The sequence below is a fragment of the Impatiens glandulifera genome, chromosome 5, assembly GCF_907164915.1.
Source record: "Impatiens glandulifera chromosome 5, dImpGla2.1, whole genome shotgun sequence".
Taxonomy (NCBI): domain Eukaryota; kingdom Viridiplantae; phylum Streptophyta; class Magnoliopsida; order Ericales; family Balsaminaceae; genus Impatiens; species Impatiens glandulifera.
This window is the reverse complement of record NC_061866.1, coordinates 40,259,837-40,274,538: the sequence shown is the minus strand read 5'-3', so window position 1 is coordinate 40,274,538 and position 14,702 is coordinate 40,259,837. Positions and strand designations below refer to the sequence as shown.

Here is a 14,702-nt window from a genome sequence, read left to right as displayed (position 1 = left end):
ATACACACATGAGTACAATTGTTTGTTATTTGTAAGTATTTAGAAGTAGTGTCTTGACATTTTTTTATTGCATTCTTAATTATCATTTATGTTGTTATCTAGCTTCCATCATAACTTTTTATAATTAACATTTAAAAAATAAAATAATACAAATGTATTTAACACATTAAATAAAATTATATATCAACCATCACAAAGAAGTTTTTTTTAAGGTATATATTAAATTTATAATATATGTCCACATGAAGAATCTAATAAGATCCTCTAGGTACACCTCATAGCCAAAATATTTTGACGTAGAAAAAATGGTACTTTATTTTATAATTAAAATCAATATATCATAATTGAACTTATTAATTTAAATTTAAAAATCACATTACAAATTGATTTATAATATATGAGAATAAAAATAATTACAATTCACCTCCTCCAAACTAAGAAATTAGTTACTTGATTTTACTTCCATTTTTTTATTCTTATTAATTAAAACATAAATATTGGGAGGTGGGTTGTGACAATTATCATTTAGTTTTTTTTTTATTTACTTTAATAATAAATCTACTAGTACTAAAAATTCTTCGAAATAGATTAATATTTTTTAGAAAATATTATTTTTTTATATTAAGTTCTCAAAACATCATTCCTAAACATGATGTCACTGCTTATTGAGAATCCATCCACATGTTGATTTAGCTGTTAAATATTTCTTTAACTTGTTTGGTATGTTTAATAAAATATATTATTTTGATTCTATTTTAATTTATTATTAAAAAAGAAGTTCAATAAATATTTTCAAAATTAAAATCCATAAGAAAACTCAAGAACAAAGGTATTATTAGTCTCATTTATATTATATTATATATATATATAATATAAATTGCACTTAATATTAATATAATAAAATTTTTAAATAAAAGAATAAAAAAAATTATTTTAATTTTAACATACCAAGTTGTTGTAAAATATTTATTTATGAGTTGGAAATTTTGGTTGACATCATCTATTTCAACTGGCAATTAAACTATATATGTTTTAAGTTAAGTATGTTTAATGTAAATAAAATATTTATCTTTAATGACTTAATCACATGCCGAGCCGACCTGAGTTATAGGATGCCTCGCCTCCGATAGAAAAAAAAGAAATCGATATTTTGTTGTTCTCTGGTCTAATTTAAAAAATTGATTTTGATGAGATTTAATCCCATAACTAAATAAAATAAAAATAAAAAATAAAAGTAATTGGGGAGCAAGAAGACAGCCGATGAAAAGAAGGTGACATGTGTCTCTGGTAGATAGAATAAATAAATAAATAATAAGAGAACAAAAGAGACGTTAACAATTTGAATTGGCTTTGGCCCTTTGACATTCATTGGCCGACGGAGATGGTCAAAGGCCGCCCGCCACAAGGACATTATTGGGCTTTGATTTTGTTTCTATTTAATTTCAAAAAATGTTTTTTTTTTTCATGTAGTCCGAGCATGAATCATGGCATTAAATATGACTAAAAACTGGCTTATCCTCTTTTAACTCTTTAGAAATAGAAAAACAAATTTTAATTTTTTTTTTAAAAGACATTCTTCTTTTTTTGTCCTTTGATAGTTTTTCTAGCATCGAAAAATATTATATTTTTTTTTCTCTAACACTTAGATTTCAGTTGTTGTTATATTTTGTTCGATACGACATCTTATTTAGGCGTTTTATCTTGAATTTTTGTGTTTCGAATAATTCTCCCAATTTTTGATGAATTGTTTTATGCTCATATTCTCCGACTGTGTGGTGATGCTTTCTCGAGTCCATGTTTGTCCCCTTTTAGCAACAAAATAGATGAAGTTACTGAATCTGTAGTTGTTTTTTATTTTTACAACAAAGAGTCACTGAATAAGATCTTTTAGTCAGAGACCTTTTTACAAATATCCTCCCATTATTTCTACGAGTTTTTTACTTTTTTTGACCATATATGTAGATGGTCAGTTATCACTTGGTATGGAATTTTCCGATGTTGTTTACCAACCCTCGGTTAGGACAATATTCAATGTCGCTCAAAATATTTTGTAGAGATTCTCCTGACATCGTTTGATTAGTTTGTTCGGCTTGCTCTACTTCATTATTCATCGTTACATATCATTGGAGTCGCCCACAAGTAATTACAAGATTGTTTGATCTTTGTCATTATAATTTAATTATTACAAACATGTCATATTATTTAACACCTAAATTTTTATTTAGTTGTTTTGATTTTGTTAACATTATTCTGTAATTTTATTTTTTATTTGTTTGAATTAACAAAAATTAATTTCTTAAAAAAAAAAAGTCATGACATTATAAATATATGAAATCATTAATAATAATAATGTATCTGTACAGTGTATAAAAGTCTTATTTAAAATAATAAAATTTATTAGGTTCACTTTTATTAAAATACTTTAAATTCACATAATGTAATTGCGTTGAGAGGATAAATAAAATTCACAATTAGAAAATTAAAATAGACAATACTTATTTTTTTTTCCGTTATCATCATCTTATATCTAGTGGTTGTCTTTCTTCTCTCATTCATCGTTGTTTTCGTTATTCATAACAAAAAGAGAAAGAATAACAAATTTGATAAAGAGACATTCATTTAACTCTTTTCTCATCAGTTCACCGATCTCTTCCTTTTTGACCTCTTACCCTCATTTTTTGGTCAACCAACAATATCATTTCTTACATAATAGACCTCTTATATTACAAATCTCATGACCTCACTTCTGCACTAACCAACATCTTTTATCCTCACTTTTGGCAAACCAACCATCTCATCATATCACTAACCTCTTTATCTTAACTTATTCGGTAGACCAACAATCTCATTCATATATTTAACCACCAATATTTTTTATTTTCAAATGAATCTCTTATATTACTAATCTTATGACCTTACTTCGGGTATTTTGTACCTCAAACATCTCATATCATTACCGTGACCTCTTTACCCTCATTTCGGCAACCAACGACTAATACAATCGACCTCACATCTCGTGACGTCACTTTCACACTTCAGTTAACCAATCAACTCATTCACACATTTAACCAAACACTATTATTTTTCTCAATAGACAACTCTCATTACTAATATCGTGAACTCACACACTTTCATACTTTGCCAAACCAACCACCAAAATTCCATTTGACCTCTCAATCTCATGACCTCATACTTTCAAACACCCTCTTATCCCTCGAAAAACATCACACTTAGGTCAATCAACATCTCATTCACATATATTTTTAACCACCAATCTCAATCGACCTCTAATCTTGTGACCTCACTATCCTTTGTTACCGACCTCTAATCCCTTAACAAACCAACCACCAATCTCAATTGACATCTCATCTAACTTCACGATCTTTTTACCGACCTTTTATCCCTTGACAAACCACATCCTAAATCCCAATATTACCAGCATCTTATCCCTCAGAAAACCACATCCCCAATTTTAACTACCAATCTCAATCAACCTCTAATCTCATGACCTTTAATCTTGTGACCTCTTATCCCTGGACAAACCTCACAGTTCGGTCAATCAACATCCCATTCACATATATTTTTAACTACCAATCTCAAACGACCTCTCATCTGGTAAACTCACGATCTTTTTTACCAACCTCTTATGCCTTGGTAAACAACATCCCCAATTTTAACCACCAATCTCAATCGACCTCTAATCTCGTGACCTCACGATCCTTTGTTACCGACCTCTTATCCATCCTCAGACCAACTACAAATCCCAATTGATCTCTCATCTGGTGACCTCACGATCTTTTGTTATCGGCTTTCAAATCCCTCGAAAAACCACATCATAATCCCGATATTATCAACCTCTTATTCCTTATCAAAACCACATCCCAATCACCCTTTCACAAGTCTCTTATCAATGAAAAACTAATATTACCGACCACTTAACCGTCGGGAGGCAAACCAACCACCAATCTCAATTATACTTTCACACGTCTCTTATCCATCGATAAACCAACCACCAGTCCCAATGTTATCGTAATATTGTAACCTTACGATTCTTTGTTACCAACCTCTTATCTTTTGAAAAACAAAATCTCAATCCAATGTTACCAACCTATAATATCATGACCTCACAATCCTTTATTACAAGTCTTTTATCCATTGACAAACCACATCTCCAATTTTAACCACTAACCTCAGTCGACCTCTAATCTCATGATCTCATGATCCATTGTTTTCGGCCTCTTATCCCTCAAAAAACTAACTACCAATCCCAATTGACCTATCATTTGGTGACCTCAAAATCTTTTGTTACCATCCTTCTTATCCCCGACAAACCACATCCCAATCCTGATGTTACTGTAAGCATGAAAATTTGACCTACCCTAATTTATAAATAATAATATTTTGAATATTTAAATTCAAAATAACCCAAAAAGAGATGATCAAATTAAGGTTAATTATTGTGGTAATTAAACCATAATTAAGAAAATTAAATAAAAATCCAAAAAATACTTTGAGATTAAAATATTGTAATTATTTTACCCAAAATAAATCCAAGAAGGGGTTGAAATGATTTAATAATGATTTTAAACATAAATTATGTATAATTTATGCTTTAAAACATTTAAATAAATACCCCAAAATTCCCAAAATACCCAAAAATAAAAAATAATGAACATAATTTTTATTATGTTTCCAAAAATAATTTTAGTGAAATTTTGGTAAAGGAAAACGCAAGAAAAGGATTAAAATTAGATTTCAAATAACCCTTTTATAAAAAACAAAACTGATAATTGGGTGTACCCGAAAATGAGGAATTAAATTGCAGTAGGATATTGGGCCATCGAATCAACGCTGAATTTTAATCTAGCGCCCAAGAATCAGTCATGCCTGCCGGTTGTAACTAAGCGAACGCATACCCAATCCAGACAGGATCGACTAACGGGCCGCTAACCCCGTTAGCCCGATCGCCCACACGTGGACGGAGCTCCAACGGAATGCCTAACGGTGCATTCATTAAATAATTATGTACAAATATTTACTTAATATAAATCTATCATTGTTTAGGACCCCCAAACTATTAATTAACATAACTAAATGTTATAAATAAATCTTATAATAGCCGTACTTTATTTTAATAAAATAAAATCGTCATTTGACGGGCGCAAAGGACATAGCGCTAAAGCCCTTTTTTGAGCGTAATCAAAATACGAACCCTTATAGAAACTCTATTATAAAGTACATTTATACACATACATTTTACTGATTTTTCTAAACTCATTTGGCGACATTGTTTTCAAATAAATAATCTTTTAAATTATTTATGTTTGATTAATTTAAACTAGGTTTTGTTTAAATTAGTATTTGAACCCATATTATTAATATTTGAATAAAATTAATTATTTTTACATGATTAATTTCAAAAGATCTCAAGTATTCTCAAAATCTTTTAAAATAATATTTTCTTTTAAAAGATGCCTGGAACGCAAACCAATGTTGAAACGCATTGAACTTCGAGCAATCCCGTGATCCTCCGTATTGCCACGTGTCATCCAGACACATGTTAAGCTACGGACCAGGGAATTTTTGGGGTTTATAGTTACCGACTTCTTATCTCTCGGCAAACCACATCCGAATCAAACTTTCGCATGTTTATTATCCTTAGTAAACTAATTTTAGTGACCTCTTAACCCTTAGGAGGTAAACGAACCACCAATCTCAATCAAATTTTTATACGCTTTTTATCCATCGTCAAACCAACCAACAATCCCATTGTTGCTGTAATCTCGTGACCTCACGATACTTTGTTAACGACCTCTTATCCATCGACAAACCACATTCCCATCTCAATATTGTCGACCTCTAATCTCGTGACCTCACGATCATTTGTTACCAATCTTTTATCCATCAGAAAACCACATCCCCAATTTTAACCACCAATCTCAATCAACCTCTAATCTCGTGACCTCCGATCAATTGTTTTCGGCCTCTTATCCCTTAACAAACCAACTACCAATCCCAATTAACCTCTTATTTAGTGACCTCACGATCTTTTATTACCGACCTTCTTATCCCCCAATAAACCACATCCAATCCCCAATGTTACCGACCTCTTATCCTTTGACAAATCACATATCAATCACACTTTCATGAGTCTTTTATACCTGGCAAACTAATTTTACCAACTCTTAACCCTTGGACATAATGCTCTAGAACATGACTATGTTCGGGACGGAATGTTCCCGAACATGATCATGTTCGAGATAAAATGCTCCTAAACATGACAATGTTCGGGATGGAATGCTCCCGAACATGATTTTCTCTCTCAAACTTTCTCTTTATAACTTTTTACATTTATAATTTTCTCCTTCTAACTTTTTACAATATACATTATTTTTCTCACCGTGACTTAAATTTTCCACGTGGCTGCCAAGTGGAAGTCGTTGGGGAGTCGCTGTCACTAGCGTCACTCCCCCTATCATTATTCATATATATATAATAATGATGGAGATCATGACGACAACTACTCCACATTAACCTCCACTTGGCAGTCCTGTGAAAAAAAAAATAAGCCATGGTGGAAAAAAAAATTATAATGTAAAAAGTTAGAGAGAAATATATTTTTCTAGACATAACGCTTTCGAATATTGTCATGTTCATGACAGAATTCTATAATTTTTTAAATTTATAACTTTCTCACTCTAACATTTTACATGATAATTTTTTTTATCACGAGTGACTTTATTTTTTCCTAAGTATCATTATTTTTATCATTACCAACGTGATGGTTTCCCAATCTAACCTAGTTTGGCGTTCAACTTTTGAAACTAACTTATTTTGTTTATTCATTCCCAAACTAATATAGTTTACTATTTAAATTCAATTTTTTTTTTAATTTATTATATATATATTTTTAAATTATCATTTTTTAAAAATTTAATATATTTAAATTATTATTTGTATAAACTAAATTATTTATATTTTGATATATATTTTAAATTATTTTTTTTATAAATTTAATTATTTATATTTTGATATATAATTTAAATTATTATTTTTTATAAATTTAATTATTTATATTTAATATATATATATATATTTACATTTTAATTATTATTTATATAGTGTAATAAATATTTCTTTTAGCATTCTAATAAATAATTTATAAATATTAATAAATTTAAAATATCTTAACCATAAAAATATAATAATTAATCATTTATAAAAACGATTACAATAATTATTTATCTAAATTATTTACGATTTTGCTCGGAAAGCGTTGACTACGTCTCGTATGACCTTCTTAGCCACACCTCCCACAAATGATGGTCCTTCGTGCGTTATTCATTTCGGTTCGAATACGCTAGCTTTGACCTCGTTAATTTTTTTTCTCAAACTTGTATATTAAAATATAAATAATCAAATTTATAAATATTAATAACTTAGATTATATATCAAAATATAATTAATTAAATTTATAAAAATAATAATTTAGATTATATATCAAAATATAAATAAATTAGTTTATATAAATAATAATTGAAATATATCAAATTTAAAAAAACAATAATTTAAATATATATATATATATATATAATGAATTTTAAATGTAATAAAATAATATTTAAAAAAAGTTGAGTTTGAACAGTAAATTAAGATAGTTTAAGAATGAAGTAGGTTAGTTTGAGAAATCATCTTCTCCTATATATTATATAGGATAGAAAAAATATAATATTAGTTTTCAAAATATTTATTTTTTAAATAAATTAAAAAATATATATAATTTTTATTTTTTCAAAAGTTTAAAAATTAATTTATTAGATATTATGAAAAAAAAATTATATAAAATTAATGATAAAATATATATAAGGAGTGATGAAAAGAAATTGAGAGAAGGTGAGGAGTAATGAAGTAACAACATACTTTGGAAAAAAAAAATGTATTAAAAGATAGGAGAAAGAAAATTTTTAAAGAGAATTCATATAGTTATTTATATATTATAAAGAGAAAAAAAATTAAATATCAGAATTTTTTATATATATATATAATTATATTATATAATAAAGAAAAATATTAGAAAAAATTAATTAGGAAAGAAAATTAATATATTTATATATATATATAAATAAATATTAAGAGAAAAAATTATATATATATATATATATATATATATATATATATATATATATATATATATATATATATATATATATATATATATATATATATATATATATATATATATGTGGTGAGAGAAAAAATAAAATAAATAAATTAGGATAGAGAAAATTAATATATATATATATATATATATATTTATATTTTAGAATAGAGAAACGTGTAATATTGGTTTTCAAATATTTATTTTTTAAATAAATTAAAAATGATATGTATAACTATTATTTTATTAAAAAATATAAAAAATTAGAATATATATAATGTGATAATAGAAAAAATAAAAAATAAAATAATTATTAGAGAACAAATTATAATATATATAAGAAAAAATAAAAAAATAAAAAAATTATATATATAAATTTTAGAGAAAGAAAGAGAGCGTTATATATATATATATATTTATATATATATATTTATATAAATATATATATATATATATATATATATATATATATATAAATATATAAAAGTTTTGATGAGTTAAGAAATTAAAAAAATAAAAATTTATATATTATGAATTATTAGTCTATATATATATATTTATTATCAAATAGAAAGAGTATTGATCAATAATTGAGAATTTGTTTGGTGGTGATTTAAAGAAATTAGTTTTAAATTAAAATAAAGAAGATAGTTTTCTTTTCTTTAAAGTATGTTTTAATTTTTAAATTAGAGGATAGTTTTCTTTTCAAAGTATGTTTTAAATTTTAAATTATTTAATGTCCGATTTTTGTTTTATCACGGTAATATTAATAATATTGATATAAACCATCCAACATTTTGGAGCTCTTTAATAGTGTAATTTAAATATTTTATAAAAATTTAAATATTTTAAAATAAGTTAGGTACAAATTTTTATAAATAAGTTAGGTAATTTAAATATTTTATAAAAATTTGAATATTTTCACATGTTACTAATTTGTTAATGATTTAATTCATTAGGTACAAATTTTTTACTTAATTTTTTTAAATTTAAATTTTAAATACAAAAGTATTTTTAAAATTTATTTTACACTAGTTTTAGTTAAATTTTTTTTATCAATGATCTCCATCAGCTTACCCAGGTTGAGAGTTCAAAATCTTATCTTTGTACAAATAAAAGTTTATATTGTCACCCGGTCCATTGCAAACTTTCTATTTTTTATTTTCTTGTAAAACCTTATCTTTGTTAATTAATTTAATTTATTAAATTAATATATAAATTAATTTGTTTAGTGTGTGTCAAAACAATTTTGTTTATATTGAGATGACAATAATATTCTTTTAACTTTTTTTTTTGTAAAGTTTGAGAGGATGATCAGATTCATATATATTCTTTTATAAAATTATAGGATTTTAATTTGTATCATTATATTTTTTACACATATATAATATAATATTTAACGCAAACCATGTAACTAGCAATATTCTATTTTGATTAATAAAAAAAAATTAAATTTAATCATAAATGTACTACTACATTTTTTACTACTCAATAAATGTATATTTGATGTAATTCTAACTATTTTGGAACTTTATATTTTTTAACTTTCAAATTTTATAACTCATTACCCGGACATTACACATTTTGATAAGTTTCAAATTACAAGTTCACTCTGTATTTAACTAGAGATTATAGGTATGTTTTTTTTTTTTTATATATAAAATGCTTAATTTTATTAGATTCAATAAGCTTGAAGAATCCTCAATATTAGTTTATTAAATACTTACTTTTAACTCTTATTGAAAATATTGGATAATTTATTTAAATTAATTAATTTAACATTAACTATATATATATTATGTTTTAAATGTTCTATATATTATAAAAATGTTTAATTATAATGAAGTCAAACATTACAAAATTAAAAATTAAAATTCTTATTATATATTTGAATTGATATTTTCAAATTATTAATTAATCTAATAAATAAATAATTTTTTTTATAAAATATAATAAATACTAGTAATATATATGTATTCAAATATAAAAAAGTAACTGTACTATATTTTAAATAATTCATAAATATTATTATTTTAATTTATTATGTTATTATTACTAATTAAATATTATAATTAATTTTATTAGTTATTAAGAGAATATATTATTTTAGAAAAAGAATTATTAAATAAAAAAACTTCAACAAAAATAAATTATATTAAAGAAAGAGATTAGATCTAGAAAAATAACAGAAAAAAATGCATAAATGTATACATTCCCTAGGAAGGGTCATGTGGGTCCATGTCAAAGTTAGGAAATCGGGGCAGGTCGCTCTGGCCGGGTATTCCCATGTTGGGATCCATGTAAGGCAAGTCATTTTGTGGAAAATCAGTATGCTAACCGGTTGAAAATCCATAATGGGAGGAGGCTGGAATCCCATGTTTGTATATTGGTAATTTATATTTATAGGCTCTACCATCTTGTTTGTATGTGAAAAGTTGACAGGGGTCTCAAATCCCATGTTCATCTTGGCTTACAACAAGATGCTGGCTACCACCAACTTCACTCCTGCTGGCGTCAAATTGAGGAGGTGGATTAAAAGAGGAGTCCCTCCGGCGAATCTCCATCAACTTTTTAACCTCCATTAAGTTTTGGCTGGTAACTTTAGCTAGGTCCTCAAAACCATCCACATTCAAATTTGACATTGCTCCTAGTGGGTTTATCATGGATTGAAACATGATATATGTCATTTGTTTATGACGGTTCTCTCTTTGTTGTCTTTTCAGTTTCTCTTCCACCTTTTCGATCCTCTTCCTTGTGAAGGTCTCTTGATTGACCTTTCGTTTTACTTGATCAATCTTCGGAAAACCCAAATATTTCGTAATTATTCTTCGCGCTTCATCTGTAGATGGCCTTACATCAGGTTGTGAATCAAATTCACTGTAAATGACCGTACACCCCTCAACGCCACAAATTCACTGTAAATGACTGTACACCCCTCAACGCCACAAATGGCAGTGAGTTCATGTAAGTTCTTCACCTTACAAACTTTTCTCTTCTCGCATGCCATTGAGAATATAAGAAAGTTTGACTTTCTTTCTAGTCCCGTTGCTTTTAGTCATGGTGTTTCTAAAATGTATTGGATAAGAAACTATTTTTTTTTTCAAATGTGTTGTGATTTTGTTATGGCTAGAACTCATCTTATATAGATTTTTTTAGAGAAAAAATAATTGATAAAAATTTGTTTGAAAGGCCCCCTAGATAATAGTAATTAATGTGTTAAACAAATCTTCAAAATTTAAATTTTAGATTTTGTAATTAATGGTGTAAAATTTACTACCATAAAAGCTAAATTTCTATATTGAATAAATAATTATATTATAAAATTAATTTTTTTTAATTAAAATATTTCTTCTTTTGAACTCACGTTAATATTCATTCACCACAATATTTTTAAATAATTATATTCCTTCGATACAACCGATTTTTAACTATAAACATAAAATAATTTTCAATGTCATTTTTTATTATTTAAATTGAAATATTTATTTTATATTTGCTTTCAATTAATAAGAGGATAATATATAAATTCATTACAAATCTAACCAGTTACATTGAATGGATATTACTGTGAAAAAATTGAATTCAAAATATTTGATAAGATGATGAATTATAGTATCCCTCTATAACTATTGTCATTAGTTAACTAAATTTGATAAAATTAATTAATTCATATCTATAAAATTTCATCAATATTGCATAAGATTAACTACCATAAAAAAGTGATTCCTTTTGTGATTATTATTTTCATTAAAATAAAAGAGTGCTCTATAACTAAGGAAAAATATAATAAAAAAATCTTTCAAATTCTTTTCCCAAATTTGGTTGAATTTTACAAATAAAGGTTTTTATAAATAATTAATCAAAATATTCATTTATTCTAAAAAATTCTATAAAAAAATATTACCTTGTGTAATAACATAAATATAATTTCAAGCTTATTTATTTAAAAAAGAAAAGAAAAAAAGAGGTTAATAAACATAATATTATGAACTGTTCTTATTCATCTTCTTTAAATGAATAAGTATTATTTTTTTATAATTAGGATTTTTATTTCAAATGTTTTTTTGTGCGATAAACCGTAACTCAAACACAATTTATTTATTTATTTTGATAATAATAAAATGTACTTAAAAATGAACAAAAATAAATATTCCAAAGATTAACCAAGCACTTATCTTTCAGTTGAAATTGTTCCTGATAGTATAGGTCTTTAATTTTGGGGACTTCATTAGCTCCCTCATTGTTTCCACTGACTAGTTTACTATCTTTTCGTATTCTTCCTTCTTCAATAGGTTCCAATCTTGAAGATAATGTATATTCAATTGGATGGTTGTTTCTTATATTTTCTCTTTGTTGAGCACAATCTCTCCTTTCTTTACATGCATTAGTAGATTTGTGATTTGATTTTTAAGCCCAAAGAGGTTTGCCCTTTCATTCGAATGTGTGATTTTCTCGGTCGGGTGCATGGATCGTCATGAAGAACACTATCAATTTTTGAAATCACGTTCATACACATGAGGGAAATGGAGAACCTCCGGATACATGGGAAGCGACCCATTTTTGTATCGGTTAGGCTCTCGGTTGGTTGAGAGGCTAGCTGATTTTTTCGGTCATGCTCTCGGTCGACCATGAGGCTGACTGATTTTTCTTGATCGGGCTCTCAGTTGGCCATGAGGCTAGATGAATTTTCTTGGTCGGGCTATTAGTTGACCATAAGGCTGACTAAGTTTTCTCGGTCACTCCTCCAAATACCGATTAGTAAGTAGAGCCAACAATTTTGGATCCGACACGAAAACACGACCCAAATCGAACACAGAAAAATCAAGTTAGTGTAATGTATCTTTTTGTTTGGGTCAAAATTAAGTTGACATATTTAACCTGATTAATAAATAAACTCGATAACCCTTTACAAGTTTCTTTTGTTGAGTTTTGCATTTTCTTTCATCCTCACTCACTCATTTTCTTTTGTAGGATTTTTTGTAAGTGGATTTATGATTTAACCTCATTTTAATTTTGTGTTGATGTCATTTTAATTTAAAACAAAGATATGTGAATAAATCGGGTCAATCGGTTCGGGTTCAAGTCAATGAGAAAATAAATAATTCAGGTTTAGGTTAAAGATTTTGACACGAATTACTAAACATGTCAGATTCATGTTAGTATCGCTCAACCTATTAATCTGCCAACCTGAACTTGTCAACCTGAAACTGTCCCGAATTGTCACCCTTATTCGTAAGTTAGTTAAGACTAACTTTATTGGTCGGTTCTTCCTAACCAATAACACACAAACATCAAGAACACACATTAACAAAAAAAACAACCCAAAACTGAAAACATTTTGGACTCAAATGTTAATTTTAAATAAAATAACAATATAACATCAAATTTGTAATCACATCATCAATTGATTATACAAATCAAAAAATTCACCAATATTCACTAAATAAGTTTTTTTTAATCAAATCAAAGGTATTTTTAGGTGCTGTAATTATTTTTTTTTCATTTTAATATATAACATTAAGCATCATTTAGAACTTTTCCTTTACATAACCAATTCAATAACACTTTTTAATAAATCTAAGTCATCCCCTCTTCTAGCCTCCTAGCGGCAACGAGAGCTGGATATCCTCAGCCTCTTTGAGAGGTCATGGGTTTGAGCCCGTCAGGCGATAAATTCTTTGTTTGGTTAGATGGTTAAGTGTGTTTGTAGGTTATGTGTTTAACCCCTTTTGACCACATTTTTTTGAGTCGTTTAAGTGACCGAAAGGTCACGAGTTTGATTTCATTTGGAAGTACTTTGAGTTTAAGTGAAGAGTCATGACTATGAGTGTCATGCTAGTTCTTCTTTAATTAAAAAAAAAAATCAATTTAAGGGTTTCAATTTGATGTGAATTTGATAATTCTATTATTGCAATAATATTCTAACATGCTTTAATCTACGACATACAAACTCAATTTTACAACCGCAACATCATTCATGCATCAAAGTTGAAAATGGATGTCTTTTATTAAAATCTAAATTACAAATGACATAAAAAGTGATAGGATTTCTTATGGAGATTATGGATATTCTTATTAAGCAAGTCAACCATTTTCAATACAAAATAACATATTTAAGATATCAAGAAGACAAGTTTTGTTTTAGGTTTTGAAAAATCAAAAATTGAGAGAGGGAAGATCTCGGTGGTTGTAACTTTATGGGATATAATTTATGTTATATAAGAGTTTCTGTAAAAACATTAGGTCAAAAACTCTAGCGTATAGATTAAAGAGAAGCACGTAGTTCCCACTAGTCTCGGGATCTAATTCAATCAAATTCCTCAACGCAATTTCGCCTCTTTCTAAATTACTATGGATTCTTGCAGCTGCCAATAATGATCTCCATATATATTATCTCATTCGGCTTCATTGGCATCCTCATAATCCTTTCTCCATATTATCTCTATCAAACACCTTCCGTGCGTTGTCCACTCTGCCACACCTTGAATAGAAATCGACCAAGGAGGTTTGTATAAAACGGTCATACGGTGGGTCATGAAACTTG

At 26.9% G+C, this 14,702-nt stretch overlaps 1 protein-coding gene across 1 annotated transcript; it reads right to left on the bottom strand.

The window, feature by feature from the left end:
- Window positions 1–10,605: 10,605 nt before the first annotated feature.
- Window positions 10,606–11,165, bottom strand: LOC124939340 (agamous-like MADS-box protein AGL80). The gene is made up of 2 exons (XM_047479822.1): window positions 11,092–11,165; window positions 10,606–11,035 (listed from the first exon to the last, which is right to left on the bottom strand). The coding sequence occupies exons 1-2, from the start codon at window positions 11,163–11,165 to the stop codon at window positions 10,606–10,608; spliced, it is 504 nt and encodes a 167-aa protein (XP_047335778.1).
- Between the last annotated feature and the right edge of the window lie 3,537 nt (window positions 11,166–14,702).

What these genes read in the sequence shown, in the direction of transcription:
- LOC124939340 (XM_047479822.1), bottom strand. Translation starts at nt 11,165, where the DNA reads ATGGCATGCGAGAAGAGAAAAGTTTGTAAGGTGAAGAACTTACATGAA. An exon ending in GCCATTTGTGGCGTTGAGGG is followed by an intron (nt 11,036 to 11,091) that starts GTGTACAGTCAT and finishes GGTCATTTACAG; the next exon opens with TGAATTTGATTCACAACCTG.